At 41.9% G+C, this 21,072-nt stretch overlaps 1 protein-coding gene across 2 annotated transcripts in view; it reads left to right on the top strand.

Moving 5' to 3' along the window:
- BORCS5 (BLOC-1 related complex subunit 5) overlaps positions 1-21,072 on the top strand; it is a 124,853-nt gene that overhangs the window by 86,122 nt on the left and 17,659 nt on the right. For both annotated transcript variants that reach the window (XM_007056933.4, XM_037914124.2), the window contains one exon: positions 4,935-5,092. In XM_007056933.4, coding sequence (XP_007056995.3) covers positions 4,935-5,092 — 158 coding nt within the window. The remainder of the gene's footprint in view (positions 1-4,934; positions 5,093-21,072) is intronic.

Raw genomic sequence — 21,072 nt, 5'->3', positions numbered from 1 at the left:
GCAGTTGGACTCATGACATGAAGGAAGGTTAGCTTAAGTCAAGGAGGGAGATAACAAATAGTGCATGTTAGAAGCATTTTGTGGCATTCTATTCTCTACAAATAGTAGAAAATAGAATGCCACAAAATGCTTCTAACATAGCTTTTCTGTAAAATATCTGGCACTTGTTGGAACACCTTGTGTAGCTCCTGAGGAGCTTTCCTCTTTTGTGAGTAATGTGTGCATCTCACGCTCTCATGCTGATTAAAATCTTCATAATCAGGCCACACCATTGTGTACTGTCCCTAATATTGTGTATTCTGTAATATATAAAATGTCAGCAGTAAAAGTGTTGATTCCTTTTTGTCATGTCTGCTTGGGACTGGGATTAACAAAATGCCAGGAAATATAACTAAGTGAAAATACAGTAATTGCTTTTCAGCCTGCAAAGTGAGCTTATTCTTCTCAGGATCGTTTATTTAAATCTGTTGAATGTTACTGTAATTGGTTAACGTGTTATGCACATACGTTTACAGTAGTGGTGTTATAAAGATCTCTTCGAGACTCTCCTCTGTTGTTCCTCTGGCTTCATAGAAATGGTTTCGTATTAACAGCTTTCTTCTGCTCAATAGGATGTGATTTGTTGTAACTGTAAACTGTAAAACTATAAACTGGAACCAGCAAGATGATGACTAACTAGGAGGGAAATGGTTTTAACATGCCTCTGCTTTGCCAAGGAATATGAAAACAATGAGAGCTTTGTCAAGTCTGTGGGTCAGCTAGCCTACTAGTGATATATGGTGTTTTTATAGGCATGCCACATTTTGCTTTTTTTTTTTTTTAAAGTGCCGTTTAGCAGCTGAAATGTGATTTCCCATCTGTTTGCCCCAACAACTGCGGAACATCACCTTCATGGTTGTGTGTTGTTTAGTAAGGAACATAGAGGCTGACTCCTCTTGGTCCTCTCTGGCAGGCATGTAGTGCGGTCTGCCTTTATTTATTTTGCAGTGCAGTTTGAAAAGCTAAGAATGTGTATAGGTAGCAATTGCCAAGACATTTTGCGTCCATACACTACAGCTCCTCAGCCCTGCTGTAGTCCTTTCCCCTCACACCAGTGTTTTGCTCCTTGCTTCTCTGTAACCCACTTCCCCCTTTCTTTCCAGTTAGTCATGACTAATGCTAAGATTTTGTCACAGATATTTTTAGTAAAAATCACAAGCAGGTCACGGGCAGTAAGGAAAAATGCACGGAAGCCGTGACCTGTCCCTGACTTTTACTAGAAATATCTGACAAAATGGGGATCTGTGGGTCCCCACACCATCTGCAGCGGGGCAGCTGCGTGGCGGCTTGGAGCTCTGGGGCCCCCACCACGAGTTGGGTGTTGGAGCTCCAGGGCCGACTGCAGCAGCTGGGGGCTGCAGCGCACCCCTGCTGCCCACAGCTCCGGAGGTCCAGCCACGGCAGCCGGGTGCTCTGTGTGGTGTCCCCGCTGCTCACGGCTGCCAGGAGCTGCGGGGGTCCCCCCGCCAGTCGCAGTGCCCAGGAGCTGTGAGGTGGTGGGGGACCCTGCAGCTCCTGACTGCTGCAGGCTGAAGTCATGGAGATTGCTGGAAGTCACGGATTCCATGACTAAATCGTAGCCTTAGTCATGATGCACTTTCCGTATGCCTCACCCCTACCTGTCTTTCAGGACAAGCTGCAGCACCTTATGTGCCAAACATCCTATCTCCTGGGGCCCAAGCTGTATTAAAACTTAAGAGCTTCCCTACTTGGAAGCCTTATGACAAACTCTTATGGCCAGGCCTTTAAAAAGTAACTAGAGATTTAAGAGAGACCTTAAAAGAGGCTTGCCTTTTAGAAAGTTCAGAGCATCCCTCCCCTTTGAAAATTAAGATGTCTCAAAATGGACACTCAAATCACTAGTCACTTCTGGAAAATCTTGGCCTTGGAACTTCCAGTATTCCTCCTTCACCCATGCAAAACCCTTGTAAACCCAGAGTGTTTACGGTCTCTTCCATGAAGAATTAAGGTGACTTACTGTGAACATAATCTGCTCTCTTGAAGCAATTTAGAAGTTAATGACTTGCTGAAAATGCAGTGAATTAATGAAACATTAATATTCATAGCACAAATTCCATAACAGTAGTCAGAAAGTTTTTAAAAACAATAAATAACTGATCATTTTATAGCTTATGGAAACTCGGAGTCCAACAGAGAACATCACGTACCCGTTTCAGCCTGTTAGTACTAACTCTGGTTGTTTTTCAGATGGATGGAAGATTTCCATGTGAGTTAAATTTACTTATAATGGCACACATCATCAACCTGAGTATAGAAATCCTAGAGAGGCGCTGAATTCCATCCCCACCTCCTCAAAAAACAGCATCCAGCTCTTCTTGAACTGATTTACACTACTTGTTTTTTATTGCTACCTCATAAATTGGTGCTGGATTGTATTTCAACCAGTGATGAAACACACTTGGGGGTAGACTAGATGACCCTTGCAGTCCCTTCTAACACTATGATTCTATGATGTATTGTTTTAATAAATAAAACTCTATTTGAACAGTTAACATTCCTCCACTTTCACTTCAGCCCATGATATCCTGGGTAGTGAGTTACAGGCTCTTTCTTATATTTTAAGTGTCTTTTAATTGCTTTTCACAGTACGGAACGGTACAGGATTTTATGTCTATAAGCTTAAGAGCCATAAAGGAACATATTACCCATGTTGCAATCTTTATCCTAGCTATCTTTGCAAATGCCACCAAACAGCTTGAAGAGTTCCCAAATATCTACACAAAACTTTAAGGTTAAACTTCAATATCCTAAATGACATGTAGCTTCTTCTCTGCTGGTTGGAGGTTGGTGAGTGAGTAGTAATAAATGTAAATGAAATTAATTGGCCAGGGGCATAGGGTTTTTGGCTCCTTCCAAGAGCAGGATGGCACCTCAATGACCAGTGGTCTGATCTAGGATGGGGAATACTATGTTATGACTGTGTGAACATCCAGTAAGACACAAGCTGACCGTGCTAGTCAGACTTTATCCTAGTTCTGTGTCATGAGATGCTTGCTCTCATTACTTTTGAGAAGTTTGGAGTTAAACAGATCCAGCAAAACCCTAAAAATGCTTGAAGTCACACACATAAGGAATCCCATCCGCTTCAGTGAGATTAAAATTATGCATGAGCTTTACTGTTCGAGAATCGAGGGTTAAATCCTCTTTGCCCCACTGAAGTCTATGGGAGTTTTTCCATTAAATTCAGTGGAACCAGGATTTCACCTGAGGTTGGTTTGTCTTTCAGAAAGTAAATGACAAAGACCATTACTCACAGTGTTAATATGGTTTCAGTGACAAACGTTTAGTTTTTATCAACCCAGGCAACTGTATTGGGCACAAAGTTGGGATAAAAGGACGAATTCTGACAGGCAGTGTGGTGAGGGAAGCATGATTTTGGGAGGAGAGAAACTAGACTCTGTTGAGGGAACCTCTGTTGTGGAACTTTTTCTCTAATAGATGCTGCTAAATTGAGCTAATTAAATACCTGATGGCAAATTTAGTAGAATAAATGCTTTTATTTCTGATTGTGATTGATCTGTAACCAGATGTATTTTTTCCTCAAGTTTATTTGTCAAACAAGTTGATTCTTGATCTGTAGCTTGGTCATAAACCATTTTCTGACAAGTATTTGATATTTGAAAATCCAGCTATTGGTCATATAGCATTGTTTCAATTTCCTGGCTGGGTGGACTCTTAGAAGCAGTTTCTGATTCAAAATATTCACAGTTATCAATTTGAAATCTGTCTTCTGTGTTTGTTTGGTTTTTTTCAGTGGATATTCCTGCCAGTAAGCTAGAATGCCTGTGAATATTCACAGGCAATGAGCACAAAAGGGATGCAAATGCAGTCAAACTAAATTTATTTAGCAGCTCTGACAGATATTATTGGAAAACTTTTTGTGGTATTTGCCTATCGCAGCTCTAGTGCTAGAAGGTTCAGACGGTGCTTAGCCTGAACAAGGAAAAAGTTTAACTAAACCAGTAGGAAAACTAGAACAAAACAGTAGGAAGTAGTACAAGGAGGAGCTTAGTAGTACTAGTATCATTTCTTCCTTATAACTTAAAAAAAAAAGTTTTATATCAAACTGCCACAGTGGAAATCAGAAGAGGGTCTCAAGTTCGACTCCTTTTGATACAAATAATATGGGATTGCTTAGAAGAGCATTCTCTGTGAGGGCCCCACAACTCTGGAAGTTGCTTTCCCAGTGTTGCCAACTCGCATTTTTATCATGAGTCTCAGTCCCTGGAGTCATGTGATTAGGTGAGAATCTCAACTTTCATTTAAAGAAAACAGTGAATTTCTGGTCCTCAGGATTGTGTAGGAAAGCTTGAAAACGTGACTCAGTAGCATTCTGGAGTCTCAAAAGCAGAAAGCAAACAAAAAATACAGGCCCCTGCCTCCTTTTTTTAAAGAAGATTTCAACTCATTCTTTTCTTTGTGGAGGCCTGACTCGTGACGTGGGAACTCTTGTGGTTGGCAGTACTGTCTTTTTGGTCCAAAATAGCCCGAATCTGATGACCTTTTGGGAACGTTTCAAAGCTTACCATCTTTCCTCCCCTTCCACAATTTGAAAATGTTGGGGGAATTATTAAAGGTGGGAAATTGGATGCGGAGGAAGGAAGGGGATTTAAATTCTTAGGTAACCCATCACCAGCAAATCACGTTTTCTGAAGTTGTGCTGCCGCACTTAGAATGCGTTTCCGGTGCGTCAGGGGTCCTTGCTGGGTATGGTTAGAGGTACCTGTTTTAGCACTTCTGTCTACTGCATTATTTACATACTGCATTATTTCTTTTTGGCAGGTTTGTTCCACGGCTGATCTTTCATAGGTCAGTTGTGTGTTAGTTGCTGTCTAAGCAGTCAGATTAATTCCATTATTTCCCATCTCTTCTAGGACTGCTCAGTGGGCAGACTTCCCCTACAAACAGCAAATTGGAGAAGCTGGACTCTCAGCAAGTGTTACAGCTGTGCCTCCGATACCAAGATCACCTTCATCAGTGTGCAGAAGCTGTTGCCTTTGATCAGAATGCTCTAGTGAAACGAATCAAAGAGGTATGCTGTACAATAGGTGCATGCTTCTGTCAAAGAGGGAGATAGCTGGGGTTGAACCAGGACTAGCTCAACAGCTATAGCAGTGCTTGCTATAGATCACCTTAAGTCATTTGCAGTAATCCCTTAGGTTCTTCTTTCAAAGGGAAACTTTAAAGGGAAGTGTGTGTGTGTGTGTGTGTGTATTTGTGCGTAATTGAGTATCCTCTTGGCTTGAGCAATAGGCACCCTAAACCTTACTGGTGAAAGGTTTGCCATGTGAGACTAGATCATTGGACCAGTATCCTGCCTCATGTAGTGTCCAGTTCCTGATGTTTCAGGCAAATGTATGCTGACCTGCACTTCTAATGCACCTGCCCAGTATGATTCTCAAACTTTTCTTGTTTTTACTGCGTGCCATTTTGTGAGAGAATCTCTTGTGGACCCTCCTTCTCTCCCAGTTCCTGTTAACCGTAGTTGGTTAATTCTCAAAGTGATTCAATGTGGAGACCAGCAAAAAAAGGCTTCATGGAGCATGGGTTACCACTAAGCCAATGTTTGAGAATCACTCACCTGGTCAGTTAAGCAATGGCACACATGGGAAGGAAATTAATTCCTGATGCAAGCAGCATACACCTTGAAGCTTGCAATTGGATTATTCTTATATGCATACTTACAGTGTTGTTAATGGTCATAAGACCGTACAGATTTCAGAAGTTAAGGTACAATGCAAGGGAGAGAGAGCTCTTAGAACAGCATGTCTGTCAATAACCATATCCATGGTGGATAACCCAGCCCAAAGCGTGGTGGAACACACTTGAGAATGTTGCTTTTGACAAGAGTAAGTGGTGTCACCAAGACCAAATGCACTTAATATCAACAGGGTGGAGAGTTTGATGAGCAGGTGGTTAATTCGTACCGGCTCCCTATAAACAGTGACCTTGTTTTGTTGCTGTTCTATTGGCTCAAGATTAAGAAACCCCGTGATATGAACTGGGATAATAAATGTGATTCATGGGCAATTTTGGAGAACTGCTGTGTTTTCATGATGTGCTGAGTCCAAAATACCATGGGAGCCGTATAAAAAAAAAAAATCCCTTTTTCTACTTTGGTGAGTGAAGATATAAAGCCAGCTATTATGCAAGATGTAAAGGTACTTGCAGATGTTGGTGACTCAGATCACATAAATCCAGAATTTATTTAAATTGCCAATTTAATGTCAGTACAGTGCATTAATTCAAATAGTTTGTTATTCTTTTGGCCATTAGAATGCAAGGGCCAGTGTCAAACTAATTTGAAGGACTGGTAGACTGTACAACTGGCTTCTGATGCAGTTTCACTTTCTGTAGATGGGTTTATTTTATGCGGGGTAGGTGGCATGGCTGCCACTCGACTTAATGATTATGATGCTTTCATTTGATTCATAATACCTTAGTTTGTAAAAATATAGTGCTCTGGTCTTGGTTCAGTACTGGAACGCGCAGCTCTTAATAGCCTCTTTATTAAGGTCTTCTCTAGTACAACCTGAAGATATGGACAGCCTGTAATGTGGGCAGCTGACCAGTCACTTCTATTTTTGTCATAACGCTTAAGTAGTTTCAGGACCCTGAGTCCCTCTGCCAATCTGTGTGGTTTTACAACTTACTTTCCTGTTACTTTTTGTTTTCCCCCCTCTCCTGTTGCTGTATATCTGCTTTGGAGAGGAGGTGGGTACAGAGGAAGTCCCTCAATTTAAATAACATGGGAAGCAAGACATGGGCCCTGTACAGTATTAAACTGACCCATTGTTGACAGTGAGTGCCAGCAATTGGTATAGTTGAACTGGGGCTAAATATGACTTAGATACAAATATAGACTAGGACAAAGCAAGATGAGCCCCACCCACTGTCATCGGTAGTTCAGTTTTGCGGTATAGACTAGGCCTAACTGACTATAGAGAGGAAATGGTGAAGAGAATATATAGCATACAGCAAAAAGCACAATGTTTGCAAGCTAGGGGGAATACACTCTCTCTTCTCCATGCTGGTAATTTTTAGTTGTTGTTTGTTTTAAAGTAGGTAAACTGCTTCTGACAGAAGTGTTGTTTGTTTGACAATACCTCCTTAACTTTCCTCAAATGCTTGTAACCTTCACTCCTCTATTTGTGCTACCTCTCAGGGCCAGCCACCTTTCCTCAGGCCTTACTGACCACATGACCATAGTCAGGTCCCTTTTTTGGTGTCACCTTGACTAAGTGCACCATGGCAAGTGCTTTTTGCTCCTGAGTTTTGCGAGAGGATGTTTCTTTTGACAAAGTAGGGCAGTGAATTTACAGTTCCTCAAAAACTCATCATCTGACACAAAATGGTCTTAAGTAAAAAGAGAATCATTTTAAAATACCCATCTCTCAGACATACAAAGGGTTACATGGCCATTTTAAGGGTATCTGCTCAAATGTAAGAAGAAGCATCAAAAGGAGAATATTCATCAATCACTTTCTGTCTTGCCTTCCACAAACAGCTGTTATTATCTCAAACGAAATTAGGGCTTGTCTACATGCACAGTTGTTTCAGTGAGTTAAGCTAAACGGGAACATGGTGCTCTTGTTCCTGAATAAGCTGTTCACTCATGGAGTTGGTCAGGAATGGCTGCTGAACTTCAAACTCATACCCTGTCTCAATGTGTACTAGCTTTCAATTATGGACACACACAGAGTACCACCACCCCTGCCACAGCTATCTGTCTGCTTGTGCTTTAGCTTAGCTAGCATCATTTTGGACGTGAATTGTCTCTGAGGGACAGTGTTGACTTAGGCTGTATCGATGGCTGTATCGAGGCCTTGGTCTATGTACAGTTTTTGTACCAACATGGGTGTAATTGTTTTTATCAAAATAGGCTGTTTGCATAGCTGAAACGGTGTTTTTTACAGCAAGATAATTAATGCAGATAAACATGTAGGAAAGAAGTTATTAGCTAAGAAAAACCCTTGGATAACAGATGAAATTTTTGCTCTGATGGGTGAAAGAAGGAAAGTAAAAGCACAAAGATCGACATCAGAAAAAGAGAAACACCAGAGACTGACTAACATGCTAATCTGCATTTATTCTTTATCAAAGTCTAAATGGTTGAATGAGAAATGCACAGAAATTGAACAAATAAAGTGAGATATATCAAAAGATAAGAGTCTTTGATTACAGAAGAAAAGTAATCAATATGTCCCTTAAGGACAAAAGTGGACACTATTTGACAGACCCTAAAGACAAGAATGAGAGATGGGGAGAATATATCAAGGAATTATATTATGAAAAACCTCAACTAGAGACCAGTCAAGTAAGCCCACCAAAAATGGGTGAAGAAATCATAGCATCAATAAAAGGACTTCTGAATGGAAAAGCATAGCTTGTCATGTGAATTGTTCGAAAGAATAGGGGATGAAGGCTTTAAAGCCCTGTCAGAGGTAATGAAGAATATTTGAGACAGAATAGCCGGAAGATTTTACAATCTCACTTTGTATTCAAATCCCAGTAAAGAACAATGTGATGTATTGTAAAGAATACAGAACAATCAGCCTCGTATCACATGTCTCTAAGAGACTCTTGCGAGTTGTTCAAGATTGTATAAAAGAAAAGACTGATAATGAAATACACGAACAGCAATACAGCTTCAAACATGAAAAGCCATAATAAATGACTTCATGAACTTAAAGTTCATACTAGAAAGATCATTTGAAATGGGGAAAATAGTATACGTGCGTTTCATTGACTTCCCTAAAGCATTTGACAGAATCTACCACTCACGGATTTTGTTCAACTTTTATAGCGAGTGTTTGAAATTAATTGAAGAAACAGAAGATGGTATTAAGGTGAATGGAAAAATGGTGAATAACATTCGCTGTGCAGATGACAGTGAAGTTGGCTGATTCAAAAGAATGTTTGTTGGTTTTGAAGTTAGCGGAGATTTATATATGAATGTGGTCTAGAGTTGAATGGGTCAAGTTAAAAACTATGCTACTGTGTGAGGAGCCTGGAAAAACATGCAAGATTGCCTTGAGTGACACAAGTGTACATCAAGTGAGAAATTACTACCACTTAGGAAGCATCATTACAGAAGATGGAAGATCAAAAACTGAAAGCAACACCATAATATCAAGACCAAAAGGGACACTGTGGAAGAATAAATATCTGAGTCAGAATTTAGTCTTCAGATTTGTCACTTCTCCTAAAAACTTACATTTGATCTGTGTTTAAATTATAGGTGTTGTCAGGGTTCCTTCCCCACTCTGAACTCTAGGGTACAGATGTGGGGACCTGCATGAAAGACCCCCTAAGCTTATTCTTACTAGTTTAGGTTAAAAACTTCCCCAAGGTACAAACTTTGCCTTATCCTTGAACAGTATGCTGCCACCACCAAGTGTTTTAAAGAAAGAACAGGGAAAGAGATCACTTGGAGACGTCTTCCCCCCCCAAAATATCCCCCAAGCCCTACACACCCCCTTTCCTGGGGAGGCTTGAGAATAATATCCTAACCAATTGGTTACAAAAATCAAAAAAGACCCAAACCCCTGGATCTTGGAACAATGGAAAAATCTGTCAGGTTCTTAAAAGAAGGATTTTATTAAAGAAAAAGAAAGGTAAAAATCATCTCTGTAAAATCAGGATGGAAAATACTTTACAGGGTATTCAGATTCAAAACACAGAGGATCCCCTTCTGGGCAAAACCTTAAAGTTACAGAAAACAGGAATAAACCTCCCTCTTAACGCAGGGAAAATTCACATAAAACAAAAGATAAACTAATCCGCCTTGCCTGGTTTACCTATTCTGGTTGCAATAGTGGAGACTTGGATTAGGATGGGTTGGAAAAGATGGATTTCTGTCTGGCCTCTCTCAGTCCCAAGAGAGAACAACCACGTAAACAAAGAGCACAAACAAAAGCCTTCTCCCCCCCCCCCCCACAAGATTTGAAAGTATCTTGTCCCCTATTGGTCCTTTGGATCAGGTGCCAGCCAGGTTAGCTGAACTTCTTAACCCTTTACAGGTAACAGGATGTTGCCTCTGGCCAGGAGGGATTTTATAGCACTGTATACAGAAAGGTGGTTACCCTTCTGTTTATATTTATGACAGCTGTGAAACATGGACATTCAAATAATGTATAATAAAGAAACTACAATTTTTGAATTATGGTTTTATAGAAGAATTCAAAAATATCATGAGTAGGCCACATAACTAACGAAAAACTATCTGAGATTATTGGAAATCTAACACTTGTTAGAGATCTTATGAAAAGAGATTTGATTTGCAGGACACATTTTAAGAGGTTCAGTGGATGATGCATGTTTAAGGGAACAGGAGGAGAAAGTTGATGACAGAAAAAAGAAGAACTTGGATGAATGATGTGGTATACCGGTGGGATCAAAATGACTTCTCCATCCACAAAGGAGATTAGCAGAGGATTGTACAGAATGTGATACCAAGTTTGTGAACTTCTAGTAATGGAGATGCCACATGAGAAGAAGAATTAATGCATATTGGCTATCTTGCTGTAAAATCCTAGTGAAGGCAAGGCAAGGTGGATTTTTTTTTTTTTAAACTGTGATGTAACTAGGAAAGGTCAACCACCGGTTGGGGATGTGTTGTTGACCTCACCTAATAACAGCGCAGTAAAAATCACCTGCAACTTGTCTTCACTGGGATTTTAGAGTGAGATAGCTAACATGTTAGCTATCTCACTGTAAAAATACAAACAAAAAACCTAAAAAACAAAACAAAAAACCCTTCCTTTTTTGGCAATGAAGACATAACCCTAGTTAAACCACTGTAAGACCGCTATTGTGTACGTAGTTATATCAGTATAAAGATCCCTTAGGCCAACTCTATACTATAGACTTTTGCTGACACAAGTTACCTCGGTGTACAGCCACCAACTATTGTATATTGCTTGAGCACCTGCATACTTGGATGTTTGGTTGGTGTTGTGTGTGTGCATGAATGGCTGTGTTGGTGTAAAATACATTGCACCATGGATAGGGATCCCAGTGGGCCCTGAACTGCCATCCAGCTCAGTGCCTTGTGGGACATTTTTGTAGTGCTTTATGGGATATCATCCATTTGCCCATGGATCTCTGAGAGCTAGGGGTCAAGTTCCCACCATGCCACTTTCTCCATCCAATAATGCTTATCCCATCCTATAATTTTGTGCCATTTTAAAAAAATACAACCTCCCACAGTCCTGCATTATGCTTTTCAGTCTCTGCCATCTTTCTGGCAGAAGTGTGCACCCTACATAGTTCAGCATAATTCTCATGAGTGTTGCTGATATCGGACACGTGATTGCCCTTTATTTGCAGAACTCTGTGCGTGTGTGTGTGATGAGGAAGATGCAGAGATGTTGCAGCACAATAACTGGATGCTGATGGACACAGCAAAAAAAAAAAAAAAAAGGGCGAGGTTGTTGCTGTTATTCATGGAACAGCTCCACACCACTGCTTCTGTCCCAGAAAAAACGAGCACTAATGGGTGGGATTGCATGGTAACGAGGGTATGGGATAACAAGCAGCGGCTGCAACGCTTTTGAATGCAAAAGACTACATTCCAGGATCTGTGTGCTGATCACCCAACCCCTCTAGCACATGCACACCAGAATGACAGCTACATTGGTAGTGGAGAAGCAAAGGGGGATTATGCTCTGAATACTTGTGACGCTGCCGTATTGCTACCAGTCAATGGGTAATCAGTTTGGCTTTGGAAAATCCACAGTAAGGGCTATTTTTATCCAAGAGTGTAAGGCTCTTGCCTCCTGCTTATACAGGATTGTGACTCTCTGTGAAATGCAGGAAATATTGACTGAATTAGGGGCTTCCAAACTGCATGATAGATGGCATGCATATCCCTATTCTGGCACCAGCCCACCTTGCCATTGAGAATATCAACAGAAAGGCATACTTTCCTGTGGTTTTGCAAACCCTGTATTGCTGGAGATATGTTACTGTTATCAGTGTGGGCTGGTGAGGGAAGGTGCATGACATCTGCATCTTTAAGAACACAGGACTTTGCAAGCATGGACACATCTTCTCAGCTGGTGTATTATCATTGGCGAAGTTGAAATGCCAATTAGTGATTCTGTGGGATCCAGCCTACCCCTTGTTTCCCTGGCTCAGGTAGCTGTAATTGGCCACCTCAGCAGCACCAAGGAAAGATTCAGCTACTGGTTTAGCAAGTGCAGAATGACTGGAATTGTGCTTTTGGTAAACTGAAAGGATGTTGGCGCTATCTGTTCACTGGATTGGATCTCAGTGTGGGAAATAGCCCCATCGTTATTGCTGCATGTTGTATGTTCCACAGTATCTGTGAGGGGAAGTGAAAAGCTACTGCCAGGGTGGAGGAGTGAGGTGGAGTGACTGTCTGCTGAATTTAAACAACCACATACAAGGACTATTAAAAGAACCTATCATGGAGCTGTACAGCTCAAGGAGGCCTTAAATGACAATTTTAATAGTTAGGCACATTTAAATGTTTTCTGATGAATATGTTATGAAACTGTTCATGTGTCTGTTATTGCCTGCTGCTGTAAATTCTGTAATGTATGGTTCAAACTAGGAAATCTGGGTGGGTTATTGGCCCCCGCAATGAATTCCTCAATGTGTGGTGTAAACTGATAAAGATAATTTGAGTTTCCAGAAATAGAACTTTGTATACAAAGAAACAGGGCAACAAAGGTAAAATGAAAACAAACATATAAGATAAAAACAGCGTGCCAACATGAACCATAATTTAAATCCTCACATTCAAATTTGAAGTAAACAGTAATCGTGGAACAACCGATCCCTTAATTCTCAAGCCTCCTCCAAGGTCAAGTCACATGGCCACTCTACTCATTGTGCTCATAAGCTGAGGCCTAGTAGAGCCACCAAACATATACTCCCTTAGTCTGCTTCTTTCTCTTCCTGATAGGAGTCAGATGTTTAGAAGTCATGAAAGGAGAATCTCTCAAGGTCACCATACCAGAGGCTACTGATTAAAAGAGACAGACACACAATTAGATGTCAGTGTTTCTGTGTCTGTTTCATAGTTGTGCTTGCACAGCCTCTTCTCCCCATAGATTATGGAGATCGAAGATTACTTTCCTGCGCTACGCAGGAACTTGTCTAGTAGCATGTTCTCTCTATGTGGAGCTGGCATAGTTAGATGCACACAGCTGAAGTGAGCTGGTAGGTGTGCTTACCAAGGTAGGCAATCAGTAAAAGGCATTTCAAAAACAGGTGGGTGGTCTTCTGGTCTCTGTGACCTCTGGGTAGTGGAGTTCAAAATTGTTACTGGAGCAGCCATTGTCACGAGGTCAGGGGCATAGTGGGAGAGCTTCTGGAGGACTCTTAGGGTCAACACAACTAATGCGGTGTTTTCACTTGCATGGTGCTGACCTAAGGAGGTCGATTTGTGACTCTGCATCAAGGTGGTGGCTTTATTGCATCACTGTAATGGGATTCATGTGTTGGCAGGAGACAAATTTTAGTGTAGACACATTCATAACTGGGTCTACACAAGTTGACTTAGGTTGATCAAAGTTTGTAGTGTAGAGCAAGCCTTATACTGGTAGAGCTTATTCCTGTAAAGGCACCTTTATTCTGGTGTAATTGCATCCACACTAGGGAGGGTTGTACTGCTTTAACTAAACCAGTATAGTGAAGTGGCACAACTGTTGTGTGTAGACAAGGCCTAGGGGCTTGTCTACAGTGCAGAAGTTGTACCAGTTTAACTGAAAACTGTTTTGTAAACCAATGCAAGTCTTTTTGGATGCTTTTACTTTGGCTTAAACCTGGTTTATTCAGGGTTTAGCTTAATTTGGTTCAGCCTCTTGTATTGATTTAATAAAATCAGTTTAACTTCAACCAGTTCGACTTCTGTTTGTAGACAAGGCCTAGGAAAATAGTTAACATTAAAAAAATGTCCTAAGATGATTTAAGCAATGTGATTTTAAACAAGACTTTGCACAACAAACAATCCTTGAATAAAAACATCTTAACATGGTTTTTAAACCCAGCTTTCCTTGGACTGTACTAAGTTCAATGTCCTGTTTAAAAGCCTGTTAGCTATCATGTTTTAAAACCAGGACAGTTTTCCTAATCTAGAAATTTGAGCCTTGACTCCTTTAAATTAATTCCCAGTTAAAATTATTTTTCACTCTGTGTCAGACATGAATTATTGACACAGATATGAATCACCATCTGTCACAATATTGTTTGCAATATTGTTAGGTCACCATTGCTTGTTACATGACTGCCAAACTGTGCAATTAATACACCTTTTTCTTCTGACTGAAAAATTACAGAAAGAACAACTTAGATTTTTGTGTGTCAGATTGTGGAACTTTAATTCTGTGTTATGGCACTTGATATCACCTGTCAATTTCCCACCAAAATGACTTGTGTTGGTTTGTCTGGGTGGTATATCTGTCCTTTAGTGGATTGCAATATCATGTAGGATGAAAACTGCCAGCTTGTTGGATTAATTATTACACAGTTGATTTCTATGGCCATGCTGTGCAAACAAACTGGAAGCTGGTTTGCAGAAGCTTGAGTGCTGACAATATGGGAAAAAGTGGGTTTCTTTGTAATGTCTACACTAGGGGGAAAAGTATATTTTTAAGACAATAGTTAGCAAATGGTAAAATCATAGTGTACACAGGACAAGTTATAGTTAACCTTTATTTAACGAGTCTAGGTGACCCCCGGGCCATTCCTTCCCAGGGGCTTCACCCCAGAGATAGCTGTATTTCTGTGGTGGGTTAAGTTACCTTTGTGTACACAGAGCTTTTGGGATACTTCAGGCTGAAATCTGTATTTCACCTTGACCTGCTAAACTGAGGTAAAATGACAACTTGTCTTGTGTATCCTAGAATTTTCCAGTGTGTTAGCTATCCCATGATAAAAACACACCTTTTTAGTGCATATATACACACACTAGGAAAAAAGAGCTTAATTGTCTTCTTTTACATTCCTGTCTATAGCTGAGAATTAGTCTGGAGATATTTCCAACTCTGTTACTGGTGCTCTCTCTCTATCTCTAGCCTTGTGGGAGTTACTAATGGTCTGATTTTCAGAGTTGCTGAGCAACCCTAATGGCTGTTAAAGTTGATGAGCCACACCTTAGAAAATCATACCATGAGGCCTCAGTTTCCTGATCTGCACGGTCATGCTGGTGGGGGCAGAGCGGCATGCTCTTCAAAATGACGTCTTCCACATGACGTGACCTAGCATGCACCATGCAGGGGTCACGCAGACTTAGAAGTACCTGAATGTCCAGTATTCTGGGGATGTGGCAGTGGCCATCCTCTGGGTAACACAGGCCATAGAATTTCACCCTGCATGTTACCTACCCACTGCTAGGCTAGGCACAAGTTGAAGATTGACTATTTTACTTTTAAACAAAAGGTCCTCTGCTTTCTCTTAGCTTCAATCTTCAAAGTGACTAGTAACTTTGGGTGCATCAGTTTTTTTGAACTCCGCTTCAGATACCTTAAAGGAGCCTGACTTTCAGGGTGGGAGGAGGGGACTGTGCATCACTTTCTGAAAGTGGTCTTTTTAAGGTTTATCAATTCAGTCCACAAAAATTGATGCCTCCAAAGTAACTAGTCCCTTTTGAAATCTTAGCCAGGATCTTTGAGTCTTAAGTGGTCATATGCTCTTACTCCCCTTCTTTGCATGATATCATAATCCTCTGTTTGTGGCCACAGAATAGCTTGCTTGGGAGTAGATTAGGATGCCCCAGCTTTCTACTAGGCCTTCCTGAAGTCAAGAGATGCTTGTGCCATAGCGGAAATGCAGCCTCGTAGGAAAAAATTGCTGAAGTACTTAAGCCCTGGAGTGGAGGGAGGATAGACATAAAATCTTAAAAGGCTAATCTTCTGGAAATGAAGGTGGGTGAGCTTTTTGTTTGTTTTTTTTCCCCAAGAGGACTTCACCTGAGAATGGAAAAAGGAGGGACTGGACAAAGTGACCAGTTCAGAGGTTCCATCCCTCAAACTTGATACCCAGTAATTTAAACAACTTATTTCTCATTCTCCTCCTATCTCTTAGTTTTTTAGGAAACATGTTAACTCTGTTCTCAAAAGGGGTAAGAAGCAGAGATAGAGAGCTTGTTCACTTGAGCTGTGTGACATCCTCGTACTCCCCTCTTGTCTGTTCCTGACTTGCAGTACATCTGACCCTTTCTAAGAGTGGCAAAGGTTAGCATCTCCATTTGAAAAGTTATAGCAGACTTTTTTAGGCCTCACGGAAAGTAAAAAGAACAGCTGTCGGCTCCAGGGGGGTGAGACTCTGAATAACAATAATTGAATCTGCAGCCTGCAAACTTAATGATGTTCACTTTGACAGGGTATTTTACATAAACACCTTTTCACTTTAAAATTAAAACAATGATCTTCATGAGAAATGTCTCAGTAATGGTCTTGGTTCTTTTTTAAAATCAAAGCTTCAAAGATTGTTGTACAGATAGAACAACTTGCATAAAAATCCACTTAGTTGAAATAACTAGTTGTTCTGATGTGCTGGAAAAGAAGATCTGAGACTTATAGACATCATTGTAAGATCAGGAAGTAGGGCAATTGGAAGCTATATTTTGTAATTAGAGGTCATGTTTTGTTACTATTTGCTTAGTTGAAAGCAGAGTTGTATAAGTTAGCACTGGTCTAACTGTCTAAAACTGATTAGTTTTTCTCCTGGCATTGTTATAGAAAGTCCCAGCCTGTTTTTATCTCCTTCTGTAGAGACTTACTGGTTCAGAACAAAGATTTTATGGGGACACCAAAAATTAAATTTCATCAGCCTGTGTGTATCAGACACATTTAAAATCTGACAGGTTTCAGAGTGGTAGCTGTGTTAGTCTGTATCAGCAAAAAGAATGAGGCATACTTCTGGCTCCTTAGAGATTAACAAATTTATTTGAGCATAAGCTTTCATGGGCTAAAGCCCACTTCATCAAATGCATGCAGTGGAAAATAGAGTAGGAAGATATAGATATAGATATACATATATATACATACAGAGAACATGAAAAAATGCAGGTTGCAATACCAACTCTAACGAGACTAATCGAGTAAGGTGGGCTATTTGCAGCAGGAGAAAAAAAACGTTTGTAGTGATAATCAGGACGGCCCATTTCAAACAGTTGACAAGAAGGTGTGAGTAAGGGGGAAAATTAGCAAGGGGAAATAGTTTTTAGTTAATGTAATGACTCATCCACTTCCAGTCTCTATTCAAGTCTAATTTAATGGTGTCCAGTTTGCAAATTAATTCCAGTTCTGCAGTTTCTCTTTGGAGTCTGTTTTTGAAGTTTTTTTATTGAATAATTGCGACTTTTAGGTCTGTAATTGAGTGGCCAGGGAGGTTAAAGTGTTCTCCAACTGGTTTTTGAATGTTATAATTCTTGACGTCTGATTTGTGTCCATTTATTCTTTTGCGTAGAGACTGTCTGGTTTGGCCAGTGTAGATGGCAGAGGAGCATTGCTGGCACATGATGGCATATATCACATTGGTAGATGTGCAAGTGAATGAGCTTCTGATAGTGTGGCTGATGTGATTAGGTCCTATGATGGTGTCCCTTGAATAGACATGTGGACAGAGTTGGCACTGGGCTTTGTTGCAAGGATAGGTACCTGGCTTAGTGTTTTTGTTGTGTGGTGTGTGGTTGCTGGTGAGTATTTCTTGAGGTTGGGGGGCTGCCTGTAAGTGAGGACTTCCCTCACTCTCATGGATCTTGGGAGACAGGCATCATCCTTCAGGATAGGTTGTAGATCCTTGATGATGCATTGGAGAGGTTTTAGTTGGGGTCTGAAGGTGACAGCTAGTGGCGTTCTGTTACTTTCTTTGTTGGGCCTGTCCTGTAGTAGGTGACTTCTGGGTACTCTTCTGGCTCTGTCATTCTGTTTCTTCACTTCAGCAGGTGGGTATTGTAGTTGTAAGAACGCTTGATAGAGATCTTGTAGGTGTTTGTCTCTGTCTGAGGGGTTGGAGGAAATGCGGTTTTATCTTCGAACTTGGCTGTAGACAATGGATCGTGTGGTGTGGTCTGGATGAAAGCTGGAGGCATGTAGGTAAGTATAGCGGTCAGTAGGTTTCCGGTATAGGGTGGTGTTTATGTGACCATTGCTTATTAGCACTGTAGTTTCCAGGAAGTGGATCTCTGGTGTGGACTGGTCCAGGCTGAGGTTGATGGTGGGATGGAAATTGTTGAAATCATGGTGGAATTCCTCAAGGGCTTCTTTTCCCTGGGTCCAGATGATGAAGTTGTCATCAATGTAGTGCAAGTAGAATAGGGGCGTTAAGGGACGAGAGCTGAGGAAGCGTTGTTCTAAGTCAGCCATAAAAATGTTGGCATATTGTGGGGCCATGCGGGTAACCATAGCTGTGCTGCTGTCTTGTATACATTGTCCCCAAATATGAAATAGTTGTGGGTGAGGACCAGTGTTCCCGCTAATTTTTGACAGGCCGTGTGCGCTAAAAATTTCTTCTGTGCAAATTTTTGTGCGTGCGGTGTTTCGCTATGTGTGTGCGGTTTAGGGCATGTGCACAGCTTAGAGGGAACAGTGGTGAGGACAAAGCTCAGCCATGAGGTTTGCCGTGACATTATCAGGAATTTTCCCCCTACTGTTACTCGCACCTTCTTGTCAACTGTTTGAAATGGACCATCCTGATTATCACTACAAACGTTTTTTTTCTCCTGCTGATAATAGCCCACCATAATTGATTACTCTTGTTAGAGTTGGTATGGTAACCCCCATTTTTTCGTGTTCTCTGTGTGTGTATATATATCTCTTCCTACTCTATTTTCCACTGCATGCATCTGATGAAGTGGGCTTTAGCCCATGAAAGCTTATGCTCAGATAAATTTGTGCTCAAGGTGCCACAAGTACTCTTTGTTCTTTTATATAAAATCTGCACTTTAGCAGTTGATAAAGATGTAGACAGGGCTAGTGCCTTTAGAACACAAGAATCATCCATCTAGCTCGGTATCCTGTCTTCCAGCAATGGCCTATGCCAGATACTTCAGAGGGAATGAACGGGACAGTTATAGAGTGATCCATCCCATGTTGTCCGGTCCTAGCTTCTGGCAGTCAGAGGTTTAGGAACACCTGGAGCATGGGATTGCATCCTTGACCATCTTTTCTAATACATTGATGGACCTATCCTCCATGAATTTATCTAATTTATTTTTGAACCCAATTATACTTGTGGCCTCATAACATCTCCTGAAAATGTTTGTTTGAAACTTGCTGCCTATTAATTTCATTGAGTGACCTCTGGTTTTTGTGTTATGTGAAGGAGTAAATAACACCTTCTCCACGCCCTTCGTGATTTTATAGGTCTCTATAATGTCCCTCTTAGTTGTCTCTTTTCTATACTGAACAGTCCAAGTCTTCTAAATTTTTTCTCATATGGAAGCAGTTCCATACGCCTAATCATTTTTGTTGTCCTTTTCTTTACCTTTTCCAAGTGTAATATATCTTTTCTGAGATGGAGCAACCAGAACTACATGCAGTATTAAAGAGGTAGCTGTACCGTGGATTTAATTTACTCCTGAGGGATTTCTGCACCAAAAAATTAAAAATTATGTGCACAATATTTTAAAATTCTGCAAATTTTATTTGTCAATAAATAAATGTGGCTCCAGCATGGCAGTGGGGAGCACAGGCCACTGGCTGCACTGAGGTGGGAGATCACCCTGAAGCCCCCACTTCCCCCGGTGTAGGGACTCGGCAGTGAGGCTGCACCTGACCCTGACACAGTGCAAGGGCTGAGCCTGCCCCAGAAACACCCTGGGGCTCTATCCCTCTGTGCCAGGTGCACCAGGTGTGGGTGGGCAGGCTCAGCCCAGGACAATCCAAGCGTGGAGGGGCTTAGTGTGGGGGGATCCAGGTGTGGGGTGAGAGGTTTCTGTGTGGGTGTGGGCGGCTCAGTGGGAGATCTGGATGCACAGAGGCTTGTTGGAGGGTTCTGGATGCAGGGGCAATGGGATTCTGCAGGAGATCCAGGTGAAGGTGGTTGAGGCTCAGGAAGGGGAGTTGGGTATGGGGAGATGGGGCTTGGCAGGAGGGTCTGGGTGTGTGGGGCTCAGTGGGGGTCTTCGGGTGCTGGGGGAGTGGTGCTTGATGGGTTGGGGGTCCAAGTGCAGCTGGTTGGGGATCAGTGGGGTGGGCATCTGGGTGTGGGGGGCTCATCGGAGGGCTCCAGGTGTAGGGGGTAGGGCTTGTCAGGGTGAGTGTTCAATGGGCCTGCTTAACGGGGGAGCCCCAGCTGCTGCAGAGGGGACCCAGCATACCGGGCTTCTGCTTCCCTCCGCGATTCCCCATCCCCTTCTCTTTTCCATCCCCCTCCTCTCACTTCCACATTCCCCTCCTACTGCCCTATTCCACTCCCTCTTCCTTCCCCACTCTCTCTTCCCCCCACCACCTCTTCCCTCATTTCCCCCACCCCTCTTACCCAGCGCCACTGCGGGCACTCACTGTTGCACAGAATAGAAAAACAGGAAGGCTCCCAGCACACAGAAGGGGAGCACGACTGGCGCTAGAACCCAGAAGGCAGCATTCAGCTGCAGAGTCAGCAGAGCCCAGACACAGCGGGCAGCTCTGCGCTTGCAGAATGGGGTGCGGGGGGCGGCAGTGGCATGTTAACCCCATGTGCCCCCCCATGCCTCGCCTGTTTGGAGGGGGACAGTCCCCTCCAAAAAACTGCGCCCATGGTCACTCACCACCCTCCTCTCCCATGCGCAGTGTCCCTTTGCTTCCCTGCCATTTTCTGCAGGGAAACACAGGAAATTGCAGGGGGCGGGGGAGATTTTCTGCAGTCACGCAGAATCCTCCCAGGAGTAATTTATATAGTGGCATTATGATATTTTTTTGTCGTCTTATCTGTCCCTTTTCCTAATGGTTCCTAACATTCTGTTAGTTTTTTTGACTGCCACTGCACAATAAGCAGATGTTTTCTTGATTGTTAACAGCTAATTTAGACCTCATCATTTTGTGTGTATAGTTGGGA

The sequence above is a fragment of the Chelonia mydas genome, chromosome 1, assembly GCF_015237465.2.
Source record: "Chelonia mydas isolate rCheMyd1 chromosome 1, rCheMyd1.pri.v2, whole genome shotgun sequence".
Classification (NCBI taxonomy): Eukaryota; Metazoa; Chordata; order Testudines; family Cheloniidae; genus Chelonia; species Chelonia mydas.
This window is presented reverse-complemented; position numbering and strand designations above follow the sequence as displayed.